This window comes from Gymnodraco acuticeps, unplaced genomic scaffold (genome assembly GCF_902827175.1).
Source record: "Gymnodraco acuticeps unplaced genomic scaffold, fGymAcu1.1, whole genome shotgun sequence".
In the NCBI taxonomy this organism is placed as follows: Eukaryota; Metazoa; Chordata; class Actinopteri; order Perciformes; family Bathydraconidae; genus Gymnodraco; species Gymnodraco acuticeps.
The window spans coordinates 3,656,487-3,684,409 of record NW_022989947.1 but is presented as its reverse complement, the minus strand read 5'-3'; the positions used below and the strand labels follow the sequence as shown (position 1 = coordinate 3,684,409).

At 40.2% G+C, this 27,923-nt stretch overlaps 1 protein-coding gene and 1 long non-coding RNA gene across 2 annotated transcripts; one reads left to right on the top strand and one right to left on the bottom strand.

The window, feature by feature from the left end:
• Positions 1 to 979: 979 nt before the first annotated feature.
• On the top strand, positions 980 to 24,860 carry dennd3a (DENN/MADD domain containing 3a). The gene is made up of 30 exons (XM_034210379.1): positions 980 to 1,161; positions 3,988 to 4,076; positions 4,514 to 4,669; positions 4,814 to 4,949; positions 5,285 to 5,400; positions 5,493 to 5,623; positions 5,719 to 5,830; positions 5,929 to 6,048; positions 6,490 to 6,588; positions 6,722 to 6,841; positions 7,685 to 7,800; positions 8,463 to 8,618; positions 8,782 to 8,878; positions 8,966 to 9,069; positions 10,586 to 10,791; positions 10,879 to 11,038; positions 11,575 to 11,731; positions 12,128 to 12,350; positions 14,569 to 14,648; positions 14,917 to 15,096; positions 15,249 to 15,419; positions 17,427 to 17,556; positions 17,888 to 17,995; positions 19,771 to 19,868; positions 20,925 to 21,079; positions 21,260 to 21,326; positions 21,609 to 21,681; positions 22,165 to 22,283; positions 22,564 to 22,701; positions 23,236 to 24,860. The coding sequence occupies exons 2-30, from the start codon at positions 3,996 to 3,998 to the stop codon at positions 23,428 to 23,430; spliced, it is 3,804 nt and encodes a 1,267-aa protein (XP_034066270.1). The 5' UTR covers positions 980 to 1,161; positions 3,988 to 3,995; the 3' UTR covers positions 23,431 to 24,860.
• LOC117542613 lies at positions 13,862 to 15,805 on the bottom strand. Its single transcript, XR_004568461.1, has 2 exons — positions 15,709 to 15,805; positions 13,862 to 15,046 (listed from the first exon to the last, which is right to left on the bottom strand). It is a non-coding gene; the product is annotated as an uncharacterized LOC117542613 (long non-coding RNA).
• Positions 24,861 to 27,923: the final 3,063 nt, after the last annotated feature.

Here is a 27,923-nt window from a genome sequence, read left to right as displayed (position 1 = left end):
GTGATGGGGAATATCTGACAACACACATGCCCACCCACACATGCTCGTGTGGACACCGCACAGAGTATCCTAACTTGGAAAGCAGAACTAATGGAGAATTATCATAACGATCAAACGGGTCCCCTTGTTTGAATGTCATCTTCATGTTGTTCCTCAGATATTTTCCCATCCTTTTTAGAGCACCATACTCTCAAAACTGAGTGCCGTGACCCGGTTTCGAACCGGGTTTGCTGTGGCCAAAACGCAGAGTACTAACCACTATGCAATCACGGCTGTCCGACTCGACTGGTGAAAACACACGCGACGCAACATAGGAGTTTGGGGTTCAGTGAATGTAGAGCATCAAGAACAACATGTTCTGAGTTACTTGGTAAAGATAATTAAGTATAATCCCACATGCTTGCAATAAATATCGTCATTATGGTTGATCCCAGCGCTGGTTGATCCTATCCACGTTCTGTTTTTGAACAGGTGCATTAGAAAGAGAGGTGTTGCTGTAATTTAATGTTAATTCAACATCACAGTCTGCATAACCAAGAATCAATGCCTCTCTAAAACAGTTTGAACAAATACTAAACAATGTCATGCAGGTGCTTTAAAAGAGGACTGTTGAATTAGACATACACATACATATAATTACACATAGTGTACCCAATAAACTGGCACATTTACAGTAGCATTGGCCTCTCAATCCTAATGGTGATAGAAAAAACAGTAGGCTATTTACACTTTTTTGAATGTTTAATCTTCCTTTGCTTAATAAAAACATTTGAAACCATACATTTGTGTACAACACATTCAATGTATACGTTTTTTTTTAATTAAAGCATACTGAAGCAAGAATGTGTGTATTTGTATAGGATTACACTTATACTAAAACAGTAGATGGCGCCGTGGTACTCTTTACCCAGCTCCTGGAAGTACAAGGGAAAAAAAGCTTTTATTTTGAAAGGTGCGTGGCGCTGCCTTTAGTTTGACAGAACAGAGCACACTGTGTGAGCGAGGGTTGAATCACTGCATACTGTATGAGTTAGACACAGTTTTGAACTCAGTACTGTAGCGTTTAGAAGATTTAAACAGATGAATGACAACGAGCTGAGCTAACTAACATCTCGTCAGTGTGATTTATCGGTGTGCCGGTGGAAATGGTCGTTATTTAAGGTCAGTTTTTGCTGTAAACGTTGCTGTGTTAACATATCTTGCTCGACTGGTCTAAACAAGTCAGTTTCATGTCACTTTAGAGACTTACAAATAATTGCACCTTAATGTCAGCTGATGGGATAACATGGTCTAATGTCCTGAGTTTTAACATTACCGCTGAATGCCGAAGTTGTATTTATCTACAATTAATGTAAACACAACTAAATGCGGTACGAAAACAGCTACAAGTTATCGTGTGTTGCGTTAAAATACCTGAACCGATATCCAATTTATTTAGCCTTTAATCCCTACATGATTAATCCAGGTATAGTGTCACGTCTCATCATAACCACATTTTAGTTTCCTACTTTTCCACCCGCCCGCCAAAACAAAAGAATTAGTCACCAATGAATACGAGGGAGATTACATGTTGAGTCAACAGCATTAATATAAAAGGCAGTTTTTTGAACAGGGACGGATACAAATGTCTGTGTAAGACTTTGCAGTACCTTGCCTGCATTTGTATTTGTCTCTGTGTAGTGTGTGCATCAAATACCACATCATCTGTTCTGGGTCATGGATAATAGCTCTAGTTTTCTCAAAAACCTTGTAAATGTTGGCTGGTGCCTATCCATTTTAAGAGCTCACCCTCTTCCTGGGTCCCAGAAGTGCTCAGTAAACTCTTGCAAACTGCTCTGTTTGTGATGTCCCTGGGATGTAAAGTAAGGGGCTGCTTTATTGCACTTTACTTTCAGAGGACTTTGCAGCCCTGCGGTGCAACATAGCAAAGTAAGTGTTGCTCCAGGAATCTAAAGTTACTTCCATATTTGTAGGTGTGTTACCTCAACCACTTCCATTTGAAAGCAGCCTTCTTCCATTTGTCTGTTCAGATCTAAAACACCTGCTTACCAGCAACTGCTTGGTGAAATTGTTGGAAGCTACCTAAAAGCATCTTACCCTCGGTATATGAATACAGACTTGTTGGTTAAAGCACCTTGATAGCCTCTGAATGTCTGCAGGAGACTACATCCTCAAAGATACACTCCCCACCAGTGTCAAAAATACTTAGTTTGGTGTGTTGTTTATTTAGTTATTCAACTCAGTGATGTTCTTCTAATGGAGTTTTTGTAAACGATGTGGAATGAAGAAATGAATCAAGTTTTTATTTTGATTCAGAAACACAATATGAACTTCTAAATAATTGTTGTTTTCTTCCTTCAGTCTCAAATGACATCTGCATTTTATTAAGTGTTGCAAGAGACAGTTCATTGCGGGAGAGGTTATATAATTGCTATAATGGTGGACGTCGGTAGAGTTTACGAGAAGTGTTGACGTACACACATTTGCACACAGGGTTTCCAAAATTAGGGGTTTTCGGGGAATAAATGATGACTTTAGTTTGTGTGTGTGTTTCTGTGACACAGCAGGGTAGTTAGTCAGAGGCCGTAATGGCCTGAAGACTAAGAGAAGAAAACAAACCAGTGTGTCAAAGGGCACATAATTGTAAAACAGACAAGAAGACAAAAAAAGAGAATGAAAGTGTGTGTTTTAAGTAAATTATAGAGGAAACTGGTGCGATCGGAGGGGGGAAGATAAAAGAGAGAATGAGAGTTTACAGACAGAGAGGAAGGATGAGAAAAAGTTTGATTTAAAAGAGATTACTTGGGCTTTGCCTTTAGCTGCAACTAATGCAAGTCAGATGTTTATTCTGGGATCTGCCTGACCCAGATTCATAGATAGGTAGTAGGTATAGGGACTCCAAGCCTTGCTCTGTGTTGATAATGACCAAGGGTTTACCTGGACGTAAGAATCACTAATCATATATATATTCTTCAAATCTGATTTGGTAAAGAAAATGATGTGGTGTAATGTAGGTTTTCGGAGGAGAATAAATAAACACAAAGAGCTAATGTGCTTTTCAAATCTCTGAGATCTAAAAGTAATGGATACATGGCTAATCGAACAACTTCTGTCAAGTTGTATGAATGCTAACTCCAACACATCTCTCAGTTATACAATAAGATAGTAATCAAGACGTGAATGTGTTTGCCAAGTAGAGCAACCTTAGTTTTTTTGCTTTTTGCTTCTTTGCGGTTCATTTAGTTTTAGGAACTTAGTTTTCACATCTGATTCTGATGACATAACTGTTTTACTACACCACTGACCACACTCAAACATCTGTGTGTTTGTGTCAGTGTGAGCTAGATGTTTATTGTCTATGTGTCTGAGTGTGTGTGTGTCAGCAATGTCTGGAGGAAGTTGCTGGGAAAGAGACTTGTGAGTGTGTATGTGAGAGGAGTAATGTCAGATTCTGCTGGTTTTATTAGGCTGATGCTATATTTACTAATAAGATTGCTCAACCTCTTATTCTATGATTTAGTAAACCTTAATTCCCAAGAGAGCAGCGTCTGGTTTGGGAATATTTTGTGAGTCATGGCTAAAAGTTGAAGTCTTCATCACTACAGCTCCTCTTGCCATTGTCGTCATTGAGGATTACACATTTTTACAAGTGGTTCTTTGTAATTATAGCGAGGACGGATGAGGAATGTAAAATGTCCATTCACAGTGTGTGTACTTTGAAATACAGTATTCCATGATATCGTAAATAAGTGGAAATACATTTAACAACCACTTTACAAGTCAAACATTTCTTTTTTATTCTCAATCAAATACCTGAATAAACAAGTAACTCAACTTTATTTCTTAGACTTGCAACATTACCTGCAACCATATAACATCTCCAGAGATTTTCACACAATATCTACCTCAGTATAAATTATATAACTCTTATGTGGTGATGCCATCTCTCTTCTAAATGCACTTTGTGTGTGTGTCTGTTTCCGGTAGTGTGTGTGATGGCAGAGCTCCCGTCTGGACTGCTGGAGGCATGTGTAGTGGTTGGTGCACCCAGTGATAAGCTCCGAGACATATACCAGGTACAGTATACACGCCTATGATACACGCCCATACACAAATATAGAAAAGTATGCAAACAAACAGAAGTCAGTGTCGGCAGCATTTACAGTTTCTATGCTTTCTATATCAACATAAACAGTGGAGCCTTCTACTATCAGATTACTAATAAATTGACCCTTTGCATCTGGACAGTTAATATCCACAGCAGGAACACTTGTGTTAATGATAGGTGTCATGTTATCCAACACATAACAAACATACCTTGATATTTAATGTGTACAAGATATGAAGGTTTCATTTGTACAACAAACACTTGGCTAATTCTATGTTAATTAAAGTATCGCCACTGTTAATTCTTCACAGCTTCATATTCAAAGAAACTTCAACATTGTATCCAACACTGAATCAAGGGTTAAAGTAGGATAATATTAATAAATATGTCCGCTCCGTGTCCCAGCTTCATCAGCAGAGTAATTTGAGCGAGCTTCCCCTGCTGGAAGCTGAGGTCCTGCAGGTCCATGCCCCTCCATTTGTTTCCAAGGATACCAACCCCAGCCAGTTGATTGGACCCGCTTTCAGTCGTGTCCAGAGGAGGAGGAGCTTTATAAAGAAGGTAACATTTGTATTATATTTGAAACTTGAAAATAAAAATGTACTATAATTGTTTGTCAGGCATTTCAGATCCCTCTTAGCATGATTCTTTGTTTATCACTTCAGAAATAAAATCCACATTTGTGGTTTTTCTGTTGGTTTGCAGAAGAAGCGAGATCGTGCTCCAGAGGTGTTGCCAAATGGAGAAACGACCAATCGTTCCGAAGCGTCCTCTGGAACAGAAGACATCAGTGTACCTAAAGATCTGGACCTCATCGCCTTGCCGCAGCTCTGTTTCCCTGGTATACTTTTCTCTCTGACAAACTTAACATAACCATGCTTTAAACTGAGTATAACAATGGTTAAATTAAATGAATGCTGTAAATACAAAACAGTTTTTTCCCTGGTCAAGACCAACACATTTTTACTTTTAGTATGCTTTGCTTATCATTTTGGGTTGTAATCTTGCTATGCTGCCTCAATAGCTACGGTCATGGATCCATATCTTGCTAAAAATCCACAATGTAGATTATGTATCAAAACACACTGATGTAAACCTTGCTTACTAGGCCCTATCGACCATGACAAACATCATTGTTGCCTCTTGGGTGTTGACGTCTTGCTTTCCATTGAACAGGTGGTCTTCAGTTAACCAATGAGCCGAGAGAAGACAGTTATCACTTCCTGGTTTTTACTGACCTGTTTGGGAACCGAACCCATGGAGTTGTCGTTCAGTATTATAGAGCTGTACAGGTAAAAACAAACACACATGCATGCAAACAATCATAAACATGTTAAATGCAGTGAATTTCTCATTGTCTCTCATTGGCTGTCCACTCTCTCAGTCCTGTCAGGAAGGGTCTGTCCATAATGGCCACCGGTGGAATTCATCAAAGTCCCGCCTCTACACACCCTTTGCCGTGTGTGTAATCTCCAAGTCCCCCTACTACAATGCCCTGAAAGACTGCTTGTCATGGTAATAATCTCTTTTGAATACATAGAATTGATGGATACATATAACCTTCTCTTGTTGTGATTTAGTAAAATCCTTCTTTGTCTCCACCCTCTCAGTCTCCTGGTCCAGTTGCGGCCTGCAAGACAAGCTGACTTTGAGGAGACCATTAAGGAATTTTCTGCCAAGCTGTCACTAGTCCCTTTACCTCCTCCTGGACAGCTCCATGTGGTCAGAAATACTTTCTTCTCCGTCTCTTATAAAATGTATCTCTGTATGTCTCGTACCCTCACCTTATCTGTATTTGCCTTACTGTGTGTCTGTATTAGTCCTTCAGCCTCCGTCCGCTCCATGTGTTTCTTCCATCAAAAGAGGATCAGGACAGCCCTCTCATCGACATCGACCTGCATCTTCCTTTGCTCTGTTTCACGCACACAACACTACTCCAGGTAATGCACAGAGACTGCTCTTTCATAACATATTAACCCAAGATGAAATCATATAATGAAGTACAGTGTATTGATTTATATATTGTTCGACTGTTTATGCTGTTTATGATATTTTAAGCTCAAGTGCAATGCCTGATTAACATGGTGCTGTAACATAACAATGTATACATTTGGAATCAATCAGAGTATATTTAATCTATTCTAATTGTTTCATACAAAGGTGCATTACTTTGTTTATGTGACGTTTTTTGGGGCGGAGTTTTGGTCAATTTGCTTCAATTTGCTTCTTGTTAAAACTAGTGTCAATTTGATTAACCAAAAAACTAAGCAAAATTGTGATGAGAAAATGAACACTATTTGGAGGTAATGGGAAGCATGTAATCCTATACATGCATCCTAAATAAGATATTATTCAGTTAACCCTATAAGGTCTCTCTCTAGGTGCTGTCCTGCCTCCTCCAGGAGCAGAGGCTGGTCTTCTTCTCTGCTGACTGGGCCAGACTCACTCTGTTCGCAGAGAGCTTGCTGCTTTACCTGCAGGTCAGTGGAGGAGGAACATTGTGTCATGCAATCGGAGTCATTTGTGTTTGCTTAGAGAGACATTCTAAAACTTCCTGCAGCATCCTCTTATCCTTCTTCTCCATCTGTCTTCTGTTCCTCTGACCTCTCTCAGCCTCTGTCCTGGCAGCAGCCCTATGTTCCCGTTTTGGCAGGAGGAATGCTGGACTTCCTCATGGCTCCTACAGCCTTCCTGATGGGCTGTCACATCAGTCATTTTGAAGAGGTCGCTGCAGTGAGTACAACCATTCTCTGAATACAGACCTTTCTTTTGAATCAAGGATAACAGTCTTGGCTTTTGCGGTTGATGAAAAGTCATCTCGGGAAATCTGGCAAATCAGACTTTTCTTTCCCAAGATGATACGAGCCGTGTTGGCTGTTCAGTGATTTTGGCCAACGTTAATGTCAAAGTATTATTCAAACCGTTATTATTCCCTATATCAGGGAAGACATATTGTGATTTTAATTTAGGCTTGTGTTCTTTAATTAAATGTCAATGTTTACATGTTATAGAACTAGGGGAACCATCCATAACAAAATAAATAATCAAGCCTGATCCTATCTTCACCATATACCAGAGATTGCAAGGCTCTTGGTAATAAATAATGATTCATATTTTAAATCAAATTACCAATGATCTGCAATTGTTTAATTTGAGCTCAGATACACTATTTAACAACAACCTCTCCACTGCATTCATCTTCATTCAGTGTCTTACAGAGTGCTCAGTTCACATTTAACAGTAGCTTTCTGTTAGTCTGCCATAGCAGTAGTCGATTAGTCGATTGTAATGAATTGTACCCATTAAAAAAAAAAAAAGATGGACTTTTATTAATCCCTCGTGGGGAAATTGTTTCTCTGCATTTTACCCATCCTGTGTTAGGAGCAGTGTGCTGCCATTTTGAACGGCGCCCGGGGAGCAGTGTAGGGAACGGTGCCTTGCTCAGGGACACCTCGGTAGCACTCGGTCTTTCCGGGACTTGAACTGGTGACCTTCCAGTTGCCAAGCCAAGTCCCTATCGACTTCGCCACCACCGCCCCATTGTACCCATGTGTGTGTGTTTATGTTTGCGTATAGGAGACAGAAGAGCTAATTCTGGTGAATGTCGATGATGGCATCATTCAGTCGTCATGGGCTGAAAACATTGACCTACCAGCTATCCCTCTAGCTGCAGCCGAGAGCTTTATGGCAAGGTAACACACACACACACACACACACACACACACACACACACACACACACACACACACACACACACACACACACACACACACACACACACACACACACACACACACACACACACACACACACACTGAACTTCAATCAAGTCTTCACCGTTAAATGTAATGATTCAATGTTTCTTCTTCCATTGCCAATCCCCCAACCTGACCCACTGCCCCTCCGTAATTGAAGAAATAAAATATTGTATTATAGTGAGAGTGTTTACTGTTATGCAAGTATCTCTCCTCTCCTTTCACGCAGGATTGGGCTTTGGGCAGCCTATTTGTGGATCAGTTAAGTCACCGATTGCTCTCAATACCAATAGAAGCTGCTCTGTGTCATCAATGTTGGGCTGAAAAACTATACAAGTAAACTGCTGACTTAGCATCCCCCTCACAGTGTAACACCACTGTATTGTGCAGAAATAAGGTTCACTTTAAATAATTTTGGCAATGGAACCAGCAGAGCCTTGGCTAGTATCAAAGCTAGAACAGATTTAGAACAATAATCACATCTGCCTAAATACCTGCTAAATCAAATTACAAAAGGGAACAGAGTTTAAATGACTGAATAAAACAAATGTCCGTTAATGACCATCTAATCTTTAAATACTTGGTGTCTGTGTGTCCAGGGCAGAGTGTCTCCAGCTTCACTACGACTTGGAGCTGTGTCACCTTGGAGCAGGCACTGATGTCAACGCTCTGAGATCCCAACGCAGAGAATGGCAGACTCGCCTCAACACACAGATACAAAACATCGCTCTGGAACTAGTGGTCAACATCTTCAGGTAACGCTTGTGTGTGTGATTTCTTTAACAAATAGTTGTGATTCTAGGGAATAAAGTGGCCAATAGTAAATATAAGTTTACAACACTCTATGATATATAAGAGTAATTTGAGTTGTTATTAACAATTTCTCCCTTTTTGTATGTTTTTGTCCTACTTTGTTAGAGACGTCCAGGACTTTCTAAACCATGAGCACAGAGTTTTTAACAGTGAAGAGTTTCTGAGGACGAGGGAGCCAGCAGACCTGATTTTTTACAAGAAGGTACACCTGCACACTTATACACACATGTATACACACTAGCACACACAAACACATACTCTGACAATCTGTGCTTGTTGCTGTCCCCAGGTTTTAGAAACTCATATCTTCCACACATTCCTGCGAGACAGGCTGAACAGGAAACCAGACACCTTCAGCCGCATGGAGCAGATCACGCGTAACCGATCAGCCAGGTATGATGCTGGTGTGATGTCATTACTAAAGGCCCTGTCACACTGTCCCGAAATTGACACCCGATGGACACACGATAAAGGAAATGTTCAAATTCGGCTGTGATCGTAGCAACATCGGGCCATTCGTGAGGGCATCTTAAGCCATCGTATGACCGCCGGTGGAGTTTCTCAGGCTCCGGCAGCAACTTCGTGAGCGGCAACTTCGTAAGGCATCGTGAGGGCATCTTGTCAAATCGTGTCATCTTCGTGTTATCATCGGTGCATTCACCCTCACTCTGATCAGGGCGAATGCCCGATGGCACCGATGATAACAAGATGCCCTCACGATGGCCTTACGAAGGGCACAATTGACACACGAATTCAACACGAAAATGAACCTTCGCAAGGTCCTTCGGCAATTTTTTGGCATGCCAAAGATTTTGCCACCGCTCACGAAGTTGCTGCCGGAGCCTGAGAAACTCCACCGGCGGTCATACGAAGGCTTAAGATGCCCTCACGAATGGCCCGATGTTGCTACGATCACAGCCGAATTTGAACATTTCCTTTATCGTGTGTCCATCGGGTTGTTTTATTGCACAACAAAATCATGTAAATATATTATGTAAATAACCCAATTTGTGTTCTGTGAAACTAAAAAGGATATCATATATTATTTTGAAGGACAGTTGACAGGAAGTTGTTGTTGTTATGGAAACAACATTACGGAGAAAACGTAATATTTTCTACATATAACGACGGATAAAGTAAAGAACAAAGTCTGAAGATATCAGTACAGTATCATAGTACTGTAACATAATTGTTTTTGGTACTTTCATTGCAGTTGTATGTCTTAAATGTAATGTAAATGTTGCCTTCGTGTGTGGTTCGGGGCCATCATCGTGCGAAATTCACAATTCCATATTCGTGTGTCCATCGGGTGTCAATTTCGGGACAGTGTGACAGGGCCTTAAGGGACTGATAACCATGCAACACAGAGGAGCCCAATTGTTCCAAGCCTTTCCGTCAATGTTTTCCCAATTAAAATAGTTTTTTAAATCTGGGTTAAGCGAATAAAGAACATTCTAGTCGTGCATTGACAGTAGCCCGAAAGGGGATATTTTCTCGGACAAGTCAGTGGCCTGCTGTGTTTTTAACTCGTCTGGTATACTCTTAGCTAGCGTGCCGTGGAACTTTTATAGAGGTGGTAACAAACAAAGTGCCGGGTGCTATCCTTATTTTGTGCAATAGGAAGACCAAGATACGAAACGAGATGAGTAAAGCCACGTTGTACCATGAAATGAAAATGCAGCATAAGGTTGTATTTAAAGGGGAGAAGCCTTCAAATCATAAAGACAGTGATGTAGCGATTAATTTGAATAGATAATGTAAAAATAAAAAATAAACTTTATTTAGTTTATTGGACACAACCCATACATTACAATTATATACCCTCTATGTAATGATATTGAAACTGCCTTTAGCTATGTGATGTCTCGATCACAATCTCAACCCCAACATCTGTGTCCTCTTTCTTCAGGAATCGTGCGATGACAGAGTCTCCTCGGCGTCCTCTCATGTCCGATCTGTCGAGGACGGGGTACAGCAGCTACACCAGCCCTCGTGACCGACTGAGCAAGAGGCTGGGGGCCAGCCTGCCTAACCTGCAGCAACCTGCCAACGACACGGGGACCCCCATCAGCTCCACCAGATCAGCCTCCCTCAGGAAGATGTCTCCTGATGTTGGTCAGTACTGATGGAAGAGAGGGATTCATTGAGAGTGGAAATCAATTAAGAGTGAACTTATTTCACATTTTCTTTGTCTCCTTTCAGGTTTGAAGTCTCCTCAGAAAGTGGTGAAGGTTTTCCGCCTTCCCGAGTTCCCCCCTCCGCTGGCCTACCATTACGTCCAGAACTATTATTCTGACATGGTGTCCTCCCTGGGGAAGGCTATTAACGCTACACTGCCTGAGGAGGCTGCTCTGCTGGCAAGGTACTGAGAGGAGACAAAACTCATAGAGAGTGAAGAAAGGGTTTTTGCTCATTTTATTTTGAAGCTGTACAAATATTTAATATCTGTATGATCTTTAGCCTTTAAAGTGTTTCTTTCACTGGGAAATGCTGACTTGGTCTATTAGTATGTCTGGCACCACATCTGTGTGTGACACGCAATTTTAAGTATTACTTCCTGAATAATGAATAGAAGGCATTGACTATACACAATCTTTTACATTTTAAACAAGAAAATATAAATGCTGTATAATCATTTTACAGGCTGTCTTGGATAACAAATAGTATGTTAGTTATCTTCACCACAAGTTATGACACTTTTTGTGTCAGGAGTAGTGGTTCCATTTTGTGTGAAGGACTGAGAGTTGCACAGGGCAAAGATTGACAACATTAAAACGCTTTTTTGGAGTAATCAACCCAAATCAAAACCTTTCAACTGAATTTTAGCTACATTTCACACTCATCCTCTTAAGTAAATGACTGACTTCTAGACAAGTTAATAATTTCTCTGTCTTTTAGGTACCACTACCTGCGGGGTTTGGTAAACACGGTGTCCAACAGACGTCTGGATGCACTGGAGGACTTTCAGAGTCTGTATAAGACAGACTCAGATATCTTCCCTTCTCAGATGGTGAAGTCAGTGGTTGACTCGCTGCCAGAAGCTGAACGGCTACAGGTCAGTCTGTCATGAATGAAGACAGTGTTGTAGTCTCCTTGCTGTAAATACTGTTATCTGGATTCACATCAGTTAACTGCATCAAGAGCACCTGATTTATATTCTGTATGGTAGTCACGTTGAATTTAAGCAATCATTGTGAACATCACATCATCTTTTTTTACACTCAAAGCTTCTATGAGATTTTTGAATGAAGTTTTAAATGTAATTTATAGAGCTGTTAGATTGCTGTTAGAACACCCCTTTAATACAGGTGCATGCTTTCATTTGTGTGCAGCAAAAATAATTTGTAGACTGCAGTGAAAATGTTAGTAAGGCTAAATGCTACCACATATTGATTGAAGCGGAATATTCAACATTTTGTGGATAAAAAAAAATGGACAACTCTCTCCGCAGGCGGACAGACGACCAGAGCTGAACCGGCTCATCAGTCGGCTCAAGAGGGACCAGGAGAGGGAACACGCGCTCAACGGCAACGGTCAAGAGCACGATTCCATAAAGCGTTTCCAGCTGCCGAAAAAATACATGCACCTGGAGGAGTTTGTTAAATGTGTCCAGGAGTCTGGTATCGTAAAAGACCAAGGAACCATACATAGACTCTTTGACGCTCTAACTGTAGGTGAGTCGTGTGCATATGCATACATGCATGTGTCAGTTTATATAGTTAATACAGTAAAATCTATATAATATACTGTATTGCGGAGGGGTGTGGTGCAGTGGGTTGCACGTTGGTGTTCAGATCAGGGAGTCACAGGTTCAAACCCCACTGCAGTCAGCATGTCGTTGTGTCCCTGGGCAAGACACTTCACCCCAAATTGCTCCTGTGGGGATTGCCCACAGTATTGAGTATGTAAGTCGCTTTGGACAAAAGCGTCTAACAAGTGACATATAATGTAATGTAAATGTACATTTGTTAGAGCAGCTCAGGCCGTTTTCTGTTCATTTGGTCAAACAGGCCTCCGGGATGCTGCCTGAGCTCAAACGCACGCACGCACGCACGCACGCACGCACGCACGCACGCACGCACGCACACACACACACACACACATACACACACACACACACACACACACACACACAACCCTAATAGCAGTGAGTGAGCGACACAGTTTTGGCTGGCCTCGGGACAAACTGAAGCACAAAAATATCCCACTCCTTCTCCCTTTTCCAAGCAAACATTTATTCCTCAGGTTAATCATTACCTCACCCCTTCTTGAGGTTAGAGAGTTTGTCTTGCAGGGCTTGTTTGGTGGTCACTTACTTTTACTTTGCTTCACAAAGCTGTGGGCTATCAGCAATGTTTACTTAGTTAGCGAGCACACCTGAACACCACAGTTTGTATATTATAAACATTACGAGCAGCCAGTAACAACTAGTGCCAGCCAGCGTGAGAGCCGCTGTGACCTGAAAACATTCCTGTGATCTGAGATTGGTCACCATGTAAACGAAAAGGCAAGATATTTGAGTCATAAGAGCTGTGGTCTCAGTAATTAGTTTTACATTTAAGGTAAAAGCCAGAGTAAGAATAGTGTTTGGAAATGGACACATCAAAAAAGTCGAGGTTACAGCCAAATCAAATTATTGTTAAGGAAGAAAAGTTATTGTGGGGGCTTATCTTGCCATCTACATGACAGGACGTTGGGTTTAATTAGCAAACATCAAGTTTTCCTTTCCTCTTCTGACCTGCACTGCAGGAAGAGATACAGAGTGTGTGTGTTGGATGCCAAGTTAGCAGCAAAATCCAACTGCAGACTACTTGACTCAACACAGCACTTAATTTGAGTTACTCATTGTGATGGAATAGTTAGATAGAGATAAGAAGTAGACAGACATTTGGTCATTATCCTGCTGTGATTATGAAACTGAATTTTGAGCTTAGAATTTTACTTAGAGCTTAACATTTTGCAATTTGCTAAACTTTACTATTGCTCAGTGGGCTGCACTGTGTGGGACGTTGGTTGTGTGCTGTGGAGTGCAAAGACTGTAAGTCATTGTTTTCATACAGTAAGCACGGCAACCCCCAACTTCTTACTGTGCAGGAATGCTGGAAGATAAGATTGCAAGGAGAAAGAGTTGTTCAACTTCCAGATGTCTGTGTGTGTGTGAAGGAGAGACTATAAACCAGAGCACTTCTTTTGTTAAAACTTTAATATTAATTTAATTTATGCTGGCCTACAGCCAGAATGTGGTAGATGTATTATCACTTGTTTACAATCAGAAATGTATGTACAAGTGTCCATTTTCTAAGAATGGCATATACATATCCAGGATCTTACATTTTATATATACTGTATGTTATTCTATTTGTGCAGTATTTCCCACTGTTCAAAATGATCCATATATTCACTTACAGAAAAAAACGTTTTGTCACTCTAAGCTGAAAAGTAATTTTTTCGGTAATTAGAATTTATTTTATAATTTCTTCAATTAATCTTGAATAGGGAATGAAATGTTGTACCAATTTCTTATTATGGATTTCTCACCTGTGACCAATATTATCATGGTTCAATATCTATTTGTATAAGTGATAATCATTTATATTTCCAACGTACATATTATGCATTTATTGGGTATTGCATATCTAGGAATACCTTTAATTGTAACTTGCATACTTTCCCAAAATGAATATATGTTATTCACCAAAAATAGTTTTGGTTTGCCTCTTTATTCCTTTTATTCGTGTGCAAAGGTATACTCTTATTTTAAGGTGTTACATTTTTTCTACCCACACTTCCTCCCTGAAGCTGAGCTGTCTATAAATGCTCAGTCAACTATTTCAGGGTACATTTCTTGTTATATTTTTTAATTATTGTCATCTGTGTGTTAATTTGTTGCAGGTCATCAGAAGCAGGTTGGGCCAGAGTTGTTCAGAGTCTTCTACACCATCTGGAAGGAGACGGAGGCAGAAGCACAGGAGGTCTGTATGTAGGATTTATCTGGAACATATAACAAAAAAACCCACATTTTAAATATGCTGCATGTGTGTGTCAGCTGAAACTTTGAGTTTATTTTACCATAAAACAGTAAGCTGCACATTTTTGCGAAGTAGGAAACATGTCACAAACATGACATTGTCAGGAATAACACAACAAAGTCCACTAATTATATCCAAAGTGGTCTCTGGTGTTCCACATTGCAATATGTTAGCTGAACTGTAAATCAGCTCTTTTTATGTGATATTTCAGGTGTGTTTGCCAGCGTCAGTCTCTGAGCACATCGAGCCCAGCGAGTGTGTTTTCAAGCTTTCCTCCTCTGTGAAGACGAGCCGCGGGGTGGGAAAGATTGCCATGACTCAGAGACGGCTTTTCCTGCTGACTGACGGACGACCAGGATACGTGGAGGTGGCACAGTACCGGGATTTAGAGGTGAGACAAAATGAAGGACAAAGGTCAATCTGAGTGAATTATTTACATATGAGATTAAAATGAGCAGGACATAGACAGTAAAAACAAGGGCTTTCCTTAATGAATGTGGGACACTTTATATGTTTACTCTGTCTTCCTCTCTTCTCCTACAGGAGGTGAAAGTGTCCTCGGCTCCCTTCCTGCTCCTGCGTATCCCCAGCCTGAAGCTGCGAGTTCAGGGCAGGAAGGAGACATTTGAGGCTAATTTGAAAACAGAGACAGAGCTGTGGAACCTGATGGTCAAAGAGATGTGGGCCGGACGCAACATGGCTGACCAACACAAGGTTAGGCTTGAAATGAAGGATGTGTGAGAGTTTAAGTGTGCCAGTATGAGGGTATACCAGTGACGTGCGGTGAGGTTCATGGCTGGTGAGGCACTGACTCTTTCAGAGTCAGATTTACAAATATTATATTTTGACCTTAATCGAAATGTTCGGTTATTTTCAAAAGCTTTTTTAGTCTGATGCTTCGATTCATTTTAAACAGACTGTTCAACAAAAGGATACCCAAAATCTAAATATTGGATTGTTCTTTCTTAGTAAGATCCCATGTTCATTACAATTGTGGTCTTACCTTGACTTGAAGATGAAGTCCATGCTATCCTTCTGGACAACAATCTCCATTACATTTTTGTAAAAGTCCTCCTTATCTTCCTCTAGTTTCAAAAGTCTAGTTTGTTGTTTGTCTACCGTCCCTGCGTAGAATAACAGTAGCAACAAGAACATGTGGGCTCACGTGCGCCCCCTTCAGTGCGGCAGAGGTTATGGCTGCCTCTCCTGGTGCTTTTTTCATTGCCGTTGTATGATGAGACCAGCGAGCCTAAATATCATATATACGTGAAATAAGTTATTTAGAGACTATGGATGGCGAGGATAAATGTAATAAAGGGATCTACAAACATTACATTGGTGACATACAGTGAGATGGTGCAGGCATGCGCTTAGGGCCCGCTTTCCAGCCAGTTTCTGTGAGGTGACGCATTCTGAGGTGAGGCAGAGCTCATCTGTGCCTCACCTCACCACACAGTAACTGGCTTGAGCGTGCTCACAAAATAAGTATCCGCGCTACATTAGTGCCCGCGCTCCAGCCAGTTACTGTGGGCTTACGTGAGGCAGAGCTCGTCCCTGCCTCACTCCTCATCGCTCCCATATAGGAGTTGTAGCGGAGCTCGGCCAATTTGCTGATTTTGACTATAAAAAGCGATTGGAATCATACAGAAATCACACTTACAACACAGATCAGTGGAGACATGTTATTATTATTACTATTTAGTTTTTCTTTAGTTGTTTTTCCGTTACATTGGAGTATGACAGGTGAGGCTCTGCCTCCCCTGACTGCACGTCGCTGGGGTATACTGTTCATGGGGGAAAAGGGATCAGATGAAGGAGTCACAAATGAATGAATGATAATTTGGTGAGTCATCATGTGCCATTATTACTCATACCTTATCTCGGTGTGAATGTGTGTGTACTGTATGTGATTGTACATGCTAGTAATTGTGAACTTCAGTGACCTGGTAGGTGTGGTTAGAATTCCCTGAGGCGTTCATGAACATAAATACACACACTTGAACAAATAGGGTTTCCTTCATGAAACCAGATGATGTAACTGTAACATCTTCGTCTCTCACCCCTCTCCTTTCGCTCTCAAGTTTACTCTCGTAAATCACTTTTAGATTTCCTGTTCTGCAATATATTATGAATGTGAACTGACATCCGGCTTGTCTGACTGGGCGGATTGGCAGTAGTATTGTCAAGAAATCTGGCACTATTGCACCAAGCTTTATTATTCATCTTATCAAGGTCTGTTTTATTAGACCCATACCACTATTCAGGCCTTTGAGTCCATTCGTCTGGACTTCCTTGAGGTTGCAATGTTTTTTTTTAAATACATTTGATTATTTCATAGAGGCCACATATCTTTTTTAACTATCACTTATTCCTTCTTTTTTTTAATCCAAGATGCTACATGTCAAGTGCAAATCTAATTTCAAGACTAAGTACATTGCACCTTTATAGTCAGACTTAAACTGACATCATATGATAAATGAGAGAGAATGTATTGTGGTTATTATTATTTTATCACATCAAACCGGTTGCTCTTCATCTCGTTTTTCCTTTTTTTCTGTACATATCTAAGGGAAAAGCTTATCATGTTCAATTATAAGTGATGAGCTCAATACTATGTAAATCTACTTGCAGTAATACTGATAGTAAGATAACGTAATTTATGTGAAATTAATGCTTTTCTGAAATAAAGATATGTATTTCTTAATGTATGTTTGTCTCAAGGACCCCCATTACATGCAGCAGGCTCTGACCAACGCCCTGCTGATGGACGCCGTGGTGGGCAGCCTTCAGAGCAGTAAGGCCATCTACGCTGCTTCCAAGCTGGCTCACTTCGACCGCATCAAGACGGAAGGTGGGGGTGATTATTGATTTAATTCCTGTCCTGTTTGCCTTTCTTTAACAACCCTTTTTGTCAACATGAAAGGCACTATACATTCAGTTTGCTTTGATTTACTCTGGTTGCTTATCGGAAACCACATTTGGTCAATGTTTGCTGAGGTTAAGGATTTGGTAAAGGTTGCAATTGGCATACCAAAACTGTTCAAACTGGTTTGTGATTAATTAATGTGTTCCTTGGTACGTAATGACTCATCAGTTTCATTGCTGTTTGTTTCCTTGAAAGAATGTTTACCACCTGTGAAAGGTTTGTTACCTCTCTTTAACGATGGTTTGTGTTTTTCTAGTGCCGATGATGGTTCCCAAAACAACGGCAGAGACGCTGAAACATAAGATTAACCCCTCGCTGGAGCTCGCTGCACCTCAGGCTGTAGATGTACTTCTATACACACCAGGTACAAACTGTAACAATGAGACCAATCCCGCCATTATTCTTATACGTCCGATCACAGCGATAACTGATGTCAGGTTTCTCTCTGGGGAGCTCCATCATCCAGAGTTTCAATTTAGACGACAACACACGTTCTCACATACACACACATGACCTTTGCTTTGTCATCGCCTCTCTTTCTCTCTCGCTCTGTTTTACTCCAACAAAGAAACACCGACAGTCATAAAGCTGCTCACAAAGTTTCTCAACCACACTTCCTCCTCAAGATGTCTTTAAAATAAAAGAGGATGTCAGCCAGAAATGTGTCTTTATAAGGAGGGAAGCCGCTTCCTAAATATGCAATTAAGGCTAAGAATCCAATAGTGAACATGTCAACATCAGGTTGTATGCTGTTCCTGTATGTGCTAAACAGTATTTAATGCATGACTTTTGGCCATTAGCTCGAGACGTTCTTGACTTTGCTCAACAAGAGTAAAAGCAAGAAGAAGCTCACCTAGAATGTATTAATGAGAGCAACGGTGGGTTTAAGAGATGAAGAAAGAAAAACAAATCTTAGAGCATTTTAGAGCAACATTTACCCTACATTTTGTAAGGATCTAATTAACAGTCAAATAATCCCTAAGAGCAAAATAATTGTTCAAAAAGTGAATTTAATTCAGAGATCTAAATGTCTTATGGTTCTTATTGTTATTGATATAAAATATACAGACCAGTGATAAATAAAGGCAAAACCTGAATAAATCAATGTAGAAACACCCAACTAAGACGCAAATGGTCAGATTTAAACATATTTGAAGACCATGGAAGATTTTGAAATGATAGTTTGTCAGATATCGCTCTCCATGACTTCATCAAAACAACAAATGAGGAAGAATAGTTAGAGAATAATTGTATTTATCTCTCCCGTAAAGTTCCAAAAACTAGACTTACAGTACACAGAAGAGCATTGAAGCTTTGTGTACTGTAGCTCACAATTTCAATTTGTTTTTTTCTTTTTAAATCTGTCACCCATTAGGACATCCAAGCCATCAAACTTGACCTTAAAACCCAGGAATGGTTCCCTGTTGTTTACCCTTTGCATAAAGTCCTTTGACTTTATTATGCTGAAGCAGACAGGATGGCGCATTACGTGGCAGGAAAACAGCTAAATAAGAACTACAAAGCCCATGCCTTCAGTGGAGCGACCATCTGGGGCCACTTATCTACTGGCTGGTGGCAGACTGACCCCCAGCGCTACCACACTCTTGCACACTCATACTCAGTGATGTTCACATCTACAGACTCTGTTCAGTTCTCCTAATGCAGTCAGCTCTCTGATTTCTGTTGGTGAAGGAGAACAAATCTGGCTATTCAGATCCTGCCTCTCTGCCTCTCTCAGCCTCTCTGGTTTGAATATAGGTCACTGAATTGAATTCCTGGAATATTGCCATTTCACTCCCACCCTCCCTCTTTTTCACTCTCCTTCCCCTCTATGTCCCACTGTCCCTATGTGTCACTCTTTCTATGAAATGCAGGGTGTAACTTTCCTTTTCCTTCCACCAATGGTGCTTTTTTAAATAGCTCTGAATCCGTTGGGAGAAATTGGACCGTTAGGTGAAGCCTGGGTGGAGTCAGGCAGCAGAATAATAATTTCGTACATTAAGTATTTCCATTCAAACTGTTGGCTGATGTTCACAGCTCCTTCTTGGCCTTCTGATTGAGTCAATACTCTGCAGCTGTAAGTCACAAGTGTGAGATAAGGTATTGAGAAATAACTGATAAATACTGCATGTGTTTCAGGTCAGTTATGGGTGTCTGTGAGCGTGGGAAAGGTGATGGTGTTTGATGCCTCCAGCTGGTCCCTCACACATACCTGCCACGTTGGGAATGCAAGACTGGTAAACACACAAAACACACACACACACACACACTGACATGACATTTTGCCCAGGAGTTATGGCAATATTTTTTAGACTGTCTTAGATTAAGACACGGTTTTTGTACCTGAAACAATTATCTTTGGCATTGTTCAAGTGGAAAACATTAATACAGATTTATAAGTTAAGCTAATTCTTGATGGTGTGAACTTGTCTTTTCGCTAGCTCTCCTATAAGTGTCAGCACTTGGTGAAACTTTTGACTTTGAATCTCAGGACGGAATCAGCAGAACATGCGTGCCACTGACTGTTTTGTCTCCTGCATGCTTTACTTCGAACAGCTTCGGTATTATCTTCAGGCAAGCACAGTTTCAGGGAGTGTGTTTTGAATAGTTTTCATCCCCCCTAAGCCCACAACATCTTCAGTGCAAACTGCGACTTTCAAAACAAAACGCAAACAAGTAAATGTTGGCTGGAGCTCCTTAAAGCTCTTAGGTGAATGTTTGTGGTAAATTAAGTTACGGATGAGTGTAAAGTTTTAAGGCTCTGTCCTAATCACTGACCTCAAGCATGCAGGTCACAGTCACATGAAATACGTTAGCCTATGTTAACCAGTGCGTGTGTGTTTGTTTGTGTTTGTCTTTATGTTCGCTGGCAACACAAATATCTGCTCACAGTTACTTCAATTCAAAATTTGATCCATAGCTACATTTGTAAAAACAGACAATTATGCAAGATGTACAGTAATAGTATTGACAGTGTGCTCAGTGTTGTTTGTTAGACAATGCTACCATCTAGTGGAGGAATTAGGTATTGCATAATGCACTTTTTTTTGCCTAACCCAAGTCCAAAATGATGCCTATTGCAATGTATATCTTAATTTACTTACTGTTCTAGATACCTGCTACACTTACCTGTTAGGAAAAGCCAACTTTCCTTACATAAGGCAACTTTTAGTCACCTATTGTTTCCATATTTAGTCTTAAAACCTCTAATTCTGTTGACACTAAGTTATTTATATCTCTGTAGCTGTGTTACTCCAGATAACTGACATGTCTATCTATCTCATTTTTTTCAGAACTGCATGCTGGGAGTGGATAAGGACCAGGTCTGGGTGGGTTCTGAGGACTCTGTTATCTACATCATCAGCATGGTGGCCATGGTCTGTAACAGACAGCTGACTGATCACAGGTCGGAGGTCACTGGACTGGCGCTCGAATGGGACAAACAAAGGTAACACACACAGACACCCATACTGATAGTGTTTGGAATATTGTGTCGGACTTGAAAAAAAATGGTGGTGAATGAAATTCTATTTAACTGAGATTAAGAGAGACACTGCTTCAGTCCCTGCAACACATGCTTTAATCAATTTAGCTTCGAAATAACATAAAGTGTTGTAATGTTCTTCAGCCAGAAGGTGGCGTACTCCTGCAGCGCAGAGGGAAGCGTCATGGTGTGGGACGTCTCAACACTACAGGTCGGTTTTAAACCAGCACTTGGTTATGTTGTTCAATTTACAAATCCTTAATAAAACGACATGCTTTTTACTTTCAAGCATGGTTAGAATGATATAAAATAATCCTAAATTGACACTTTAGAAGGTATTTTAAGGATTACATTTTTCCTTTAACCCTGTCAGATGAACACAATGGTCAGAGCAACTTCTGTGGTCTTCTCCTTCCTTCTACAACTTATTTTCCTGTTTCAATCACATATTTTTCAATTCATACTAGTGATATTTGTCTCACCAACCCCTCAGGTTAAGAGGCATTTTCGCCTCTCCTGCGACCGTCTGCTGTCCGTCTACAGCTGTAATGGGACGCTGTGGTGCTGTAAGTTTCACACTCTTTAGCTTGAGCATTGTTACCGGATAACTTTTTTGTGATCATTTTGTGGATTTATTACACATTGGTTTCATAACATGTACGTTATTCTCAAACCAGCATTTACGACCCACACAGAGAGTACAAAAATTACACATTAAAACCCACACTCAAAAAGAAAGACAGAAGAATGGCATTTTTCTGCAGCCGTAACTCCAGCTAATATCACTCACTCTCTGATCAGTGCCAAGGCCAGTTTTGACAGGTCATTTAAAACAAGTAACTGCAACTGAGGCACCCCAATCTCAAACATATCAAAGAAGTTTGAGGCAACCTATTCCCAGAATCTGACAACTACAGAAAATTCACAAAACATATGAAAATAAGAGCAAGCAATCATTCAACATGTACACTTCGATATATGAAACTTGAGAGTTTATGATGGGAAATTGAATCATCTCGCTCTTCATTACTGTCCGTCTTTCTCTTCAGGCTCCAGGGACAATATAATGGAGGTGTGGAGGAACGGCTCATTAAAACATCGTCTGAATCTACCAGAGCAGCAAAAAGGATCCACAGCTACATTTAGCTCTATACTGCTGTTACCTGAGGTACCACACACACACACACACACACACACATACACACACACACACACACACACACCACACACACACACACACACACACACACACACACACACACACACACACACACACACACACACACACACACACACACACACACACACACACACACACACACACACACACACACACACACACATATATATAGTTCTCTAGTTTTTCTCTCTCATTTTCTCTGAATTTCTTTTTTAAAATGTTTTTTGAGTGCGACCTTTTTTCCTCATTTTGTGTGTGTGTATATTAGAAGGAGGAGCTGTGGAGTGTGTGTATGGACTCAGGAGAAGTGTGTATTTGGCACATTAAGGACACCTCCAAACCGTATCACCGTGTGGCTCTACAGGACTGCACCGGATGTTACTGCATTATCAAAGTTAAAAACCAGGTCAATATTCAATACTGCACACACAAAAAATGTTTTAAATCACCATGAATGCATTAGGGGTGTCAAACTCAAGGCCCGGGGGCCAAATCCGGCCCGCCACTTCATTTTATGTGGCCCACAAGAGCTTGCAAAGAATATAATACGTTTATTATAAGGTTACGTGCCGCTTTACAGGAGCACGTTGCCCATAAACGACATCCCACAATGCATCTCATTTTGTGAGATGCGCACTGAAGAGACTTGCAATGATTTGCCCTAGACTTCTGCTTTCAGACGTAGTTAATTGTGAAGTTATTACCCTATCTGATAATAATCCAATGCAGAGGAAATATTGTAAAATAATACATTTTTATATATATATATTATATATATTTATCTATGTATATTTATATAGTCTTAAAGTTTCCACTGGCCCTTTGAGTGCAACCATAATTATGATGTGGCCCGCGATGAAATTGAGTTTGACACCCCTGCATTAAAGTCTTGGCAGTGGCATGAAATACAACCACAATATCTGCTCAATTTTCTCTCCAGGTGTGGATCGGTGGTGTTGGCCGCAGCTCAACCAAAGGGAAGATTTACATCCTGGAAACGGAACGTCACCAGGTCATGAAAGAGCTTCACGGCCACAACGACAAGGTGACAGCGCTCTGCTCTGCGGAGGAGCGATACGTCCTCAGTGGAGCCGGAAAAATCGACGGAAAGATCGCCATCTGGAAGGTGGAGTAAAGCAGTCTGGAAATGGACTCATATTTTACTTGGAGCTTGAGATCGTTAAGGAAAACTTCATATATATTCTATTCTATATCAATCACTCACCCTGTTTTACCTCGAATCTTTGAAGAAAAGTTAAACATTCTTCACATGTTTTCACTGCTTTCCAAAACTGTTCAGTAAAACTTCCACATTAACAGTACTCCCATGGACGGATAGCATGCTTGCAAAGGTGTGACATCGTTTATTCGGTTTTTTTTCCTCCACAAATTCAAGGTAAAATGGGGTGAATATTTGATGAACAAATGATCACTTTGGGTATGAAGTATTCCTTTAATGCCATCGCTCTGATAAAACTACTCTCGAACTTCCTGCGAACAAAGATTTTGAATTTGCAAGGAAAGGAATAAAGATTTGGAAAGACGATCCAATTCCCAGCCTCGCCTTGCCTTTTGCATCTCGGAGATATGAAGGAATCACATGGCATGTCATGTGAACCAAACGTTTACATAAAGACTCACCAGCTGAGCAGCTTCTCCCGCCTGCTATGAAGTGGTGTTATGCAGTTTGAAATACTAACCGTACTAACACTTAATTTTTTCGGGAACATGAAGGACAAATGAAGAATGAAAAATGAAGAATTTTATGCTTCACTTTACTCAAGGCATTTATTATATTTTCATACCATGCATTATTTAATGTTGTGTTTAATGTTTAAGGGAGTTTAATCACACCAGTATTATGTGGGAACATTGTGTGACTGAGCCTCACCTCCCACTGTGTTTCTGAGGTGCGCTTCTACAGTTCAAAGGAGTCAAACTACCCTGAAAACAACACTTGGAGATCTCCCTATCACGTGGGAAAGAAAATGTTTATTTTTATGGATGTTATGCTTTAACGGACAATGTACAGCAGAGAGTGATGGGAAACACGATGAAAGATGAACCAAACTTGGGAGCTAGACTCAAACTCTGACATGTGATACAGCACCGTACGTTTAAGAGACGCACCAGAGAAACTTGTTTAGTCCTGCAACAACTGGAATCTGATAAAAACACACAGAATGAGGAACAACTCCACAGTATTTTGCCCTCGTTGTAACACCTCATTGTTAGACTAGGTTTCACATTCTTCTCTATTTATTTTCCTACAAGATTAGTTTTACCTGCATCACGTTGGTCCTAATGAGTAAAGGAAATGTGTTTTTATATACAGATTGACAGAAGATACAAAGGTCAATTCAAAATTCCCGGCTTTAAAAAATATGCTATTATTAATAATAATAATAGTTTTAATCATTTTAAGTGAAAAGTCCGGGGTACAAATGTCTACTCAAATGTTAAAATGTATATTTGTAGAAATGTATTCTCTGTGCATTTTTCATGGTTTCCTAAGTAGTAATAATTACACTCGTTTTATGTGTAGTAAAACTAAGTGAAACAGAACAGACTGAAGTTTTCTTATTTTTACTATTTCTATCCATCTAGCCTTTTTTTCTCTCCTTTATATTTTGGGACTCTTAAACATCAGTGTAAGGAAGTTGGCACACATCTGGGTTTGTTCCTGGTCATCAACTTTTTTTACATGTATGATATAAGTAAGTATCACCTGAAGTTAATTTAAAGGGTTTAACTTTTACATTACATTGCATTTAGCTGACACTTTATCCAAAGCGACTTACAATAAGTGCGTTCGACCAAGAAGATACAAACTTGAAGAAGACAGAATCATAGAAGTACATCAGGTTTCATAGAGCCAAAACATTTCAAGTGCTACTCAACTGGCTTTAGATAAGCCAGTCCTTTATTAGTATATACAGTTGCAAGAAAAAGTATGTGAACCCTTTGGATTCTCCACACATAGCGTTGTGTGTTCCTTCCAAACAACTCAACTTTGGTTTCATCTGTCCACAGAATATGTTGCCAGTAGTGCTGTGGAACATCCAGGTGCTCTTTTGCAAGCTTCAAACGTGCAGCAATGTTTTTTCTGGACAGCAGTGGCTTCCTCCGTGGTGTCCTCCCATGAACTCCATTCTTGTTCAGTGTTTTACGTATCGTAGATTCGTCAACAGAGATGTTAGCATGTGCCAGAGATTTCTTTAAGTCTCTAGCTGACACTCTAGGATTCTTCTTCACCTCATTGAGCATTCTGCGCTGTGCTCTTGCAGTCATCTTTACAGGACGGCCACTCCTAGGGAGAGTAGCAACAGTGCTGAACTTTCTCCATTTATAGACAATTTGTCTTACCGTGGACTGATGAACATCAAGGCTTTTAGAGATACTGTTGTAACCCTTTCCAGCTTTATGCAAGTCAACAATTCTTAATCGTAGGTCTTCTGAGAGCTCTTTTGTGCGAGGCATGGTTCACATCTGGCAATGCTTCTTAAGAATAGCTCATTCAAAACTGGTGTGTATTTTTTATAGGGCAGGGCAGCTTTAACCAACACCTCCAATCTCGTCTCATTGATTGGACTCCAGGTTGGCTGACTCCTGACTCCAATTAGCTCTTGAAGAAGTCTTTAGCCTAGGGGTTCACATAGTTTAAGCAGACTGTGTTTGTCTATTGCTGTGACTTAGATGAAGATCAGAACACATTTTACGACCAATTTATGCAGAAATCCAGGTAATTCCAAAGGGTTCACATACTTTTTCTTGCAACTGTAAGTGCTTTGTTAATACTTTTATTGCTCGAATTGGAGTCGAAAGAGATGAGTTTTTAGTCTGCGCCGGAAGATGTGCAATCTTTCTGCTGTCAATGGGGAGCTCATTCCACCATTTTGGAGCCAAGATAGCAAACTGACGTGTGTGTACTTCTCTTAATGTATTTATACACTACTGTATATAACTGGCAATGTCAATATAAGACTAAACAATGTGACATTGCAAACTCAACCATTGATGTATAAATATTGTCTTACCTGACTTTTTACAAGACTTCATATGAAACTGTATACAACTGTTAACAAGATTTTCTTATATTTAATCCACAGTGAACAAAGTTAAATACACATTTTATAAAACAAGTGTTCAGTTTGTCTTTATTACAACCAGAGGAAGTCTCACTTTTGGGTTATTTACTAAGCTGGAAGATACTTTAAAGACTTTTGCTCTGGAAAAGTTGACCACGTTGAAATGTTTTTCTATAAAACTGGGGGAACAAACACTAGAAAAGGTATAATGTAACATGTGGTCACGGCTTATCATGAGAACTTGGGTCTGTATATACCGATATTTACAATCCAACAAAGTAATCTCAAAGTTTTCTGAAAAGCTGTTCATATTGTTCCCATCACAGTGCACAATTCTCCAGTTTAATTTTGTTGTGTTAAACTGAACCCCATCCCCATTTCCTGCACTTTCCAGAGTCAACCAGAAGATGGTGCTGTTAGATGACAAGTTAAGGTTGGAGCAAGATTTCCCTACAGGAGGTCATCGAAGTTCACTTTCAAAGACTTTAACCCAGATTATCAATATAACAGAAGTAGTTTTTTTTAATTTAATTTTAATTTCTGGGGCACATGCCATAATGACATGTCTTGGGAATTTGAGGGTTGATCGTTTAACATCACAACTTGTGGCTGGAATTGCAGATTTAAAAAACTCTACAGGAGAGATAAATACCTTTTTCAAATGATGCTTCCCCATTTTGCGTTTTTATGAAGTTATGCAGAGCACAATATGACATTATCATTTCAGAATCTCCCTTTGGTGGTTTAAATGCGTTTAAATCTGAGAATTTGTGTTTTAGTTGGGTGTTTGTTAGGGCTGCTCGATTATGGCAACAATCATAATCTCGATTATTTGGGTCAATAATTAATATCACGATTATTACAAACGATTATCCATTTACTTTGAAAACATCAATTTATTGGAGAAAAAACTATTTGAAGAGTATGTTTTTAACAGTTGATTACCCTGAACTTTAATAATTCAACTGAAAAACCCAACAAAAAAAAAGTATTAAAAGATAATAATAATAATAAAAAATCGTTTTATTTAGATTACGTTGTTTTCGTAATCGTTGCAAGCCATAATTGTAATCGCGATTAAAATACGATTAATTGAGCAGCCCTAGTGTTTGTACATTGATGGCAGTATAGCTACCCAGCTGTGTGTGACAGGTTTGGATCTGAGATGCCAACACGTCTCTCGGAACAACATTGTCCATGAGTAATAACCGCACCTGTTCTGACACACCAGTATCACCAGACTGATTGTTACTTTGTTGGGCTGTGATTCCAATGTAATAAACAACATGTTTATCCAGAGGCGCGGGAAGGTATTTTGAGTGGGGGTGCTGAGGGGCTGAGGTGCTGAGGTGCTGAGGTGCTGAGGTGCTGAGGTGCTGAGGTGCTGGACTCCAGTGAACACTATTACGGGCACTATAGAGCACGCACAAAAGCACTCCCCACACGCAAACACACAGTACACCCGCGACTGTTACAATGAAGGCTCGATAATCAGCTCACGGCATATAAGCAGGGGTAAAGTGCTATTTTTTACGAGTGG

Bases quoted from the DNA above. Each gene is read 5' to 3' on its own strand.
- dennd3a (XM_034210379.1), top strand. From the start codon at position 3,996: ATGGCAGAGCTCCCGTCTGGACTGCTGGAGGCATGTGTAGTGGTTGGT. The intron at 11,732-12,127 runs GTCAGTCTGTCA...CTCTCTCCGCAG, and splicing joins CAGAAGCTGAACGGCTACAG to GCGGACAGACGACCAGAGCT. The intron at 21,080-21,259 runs GTAACACACACA...AATGTTCTTCAG, and splicing joins CTCGAATGGGACAAACAAAG to CCAGAAGGTGGCGTACTCCT.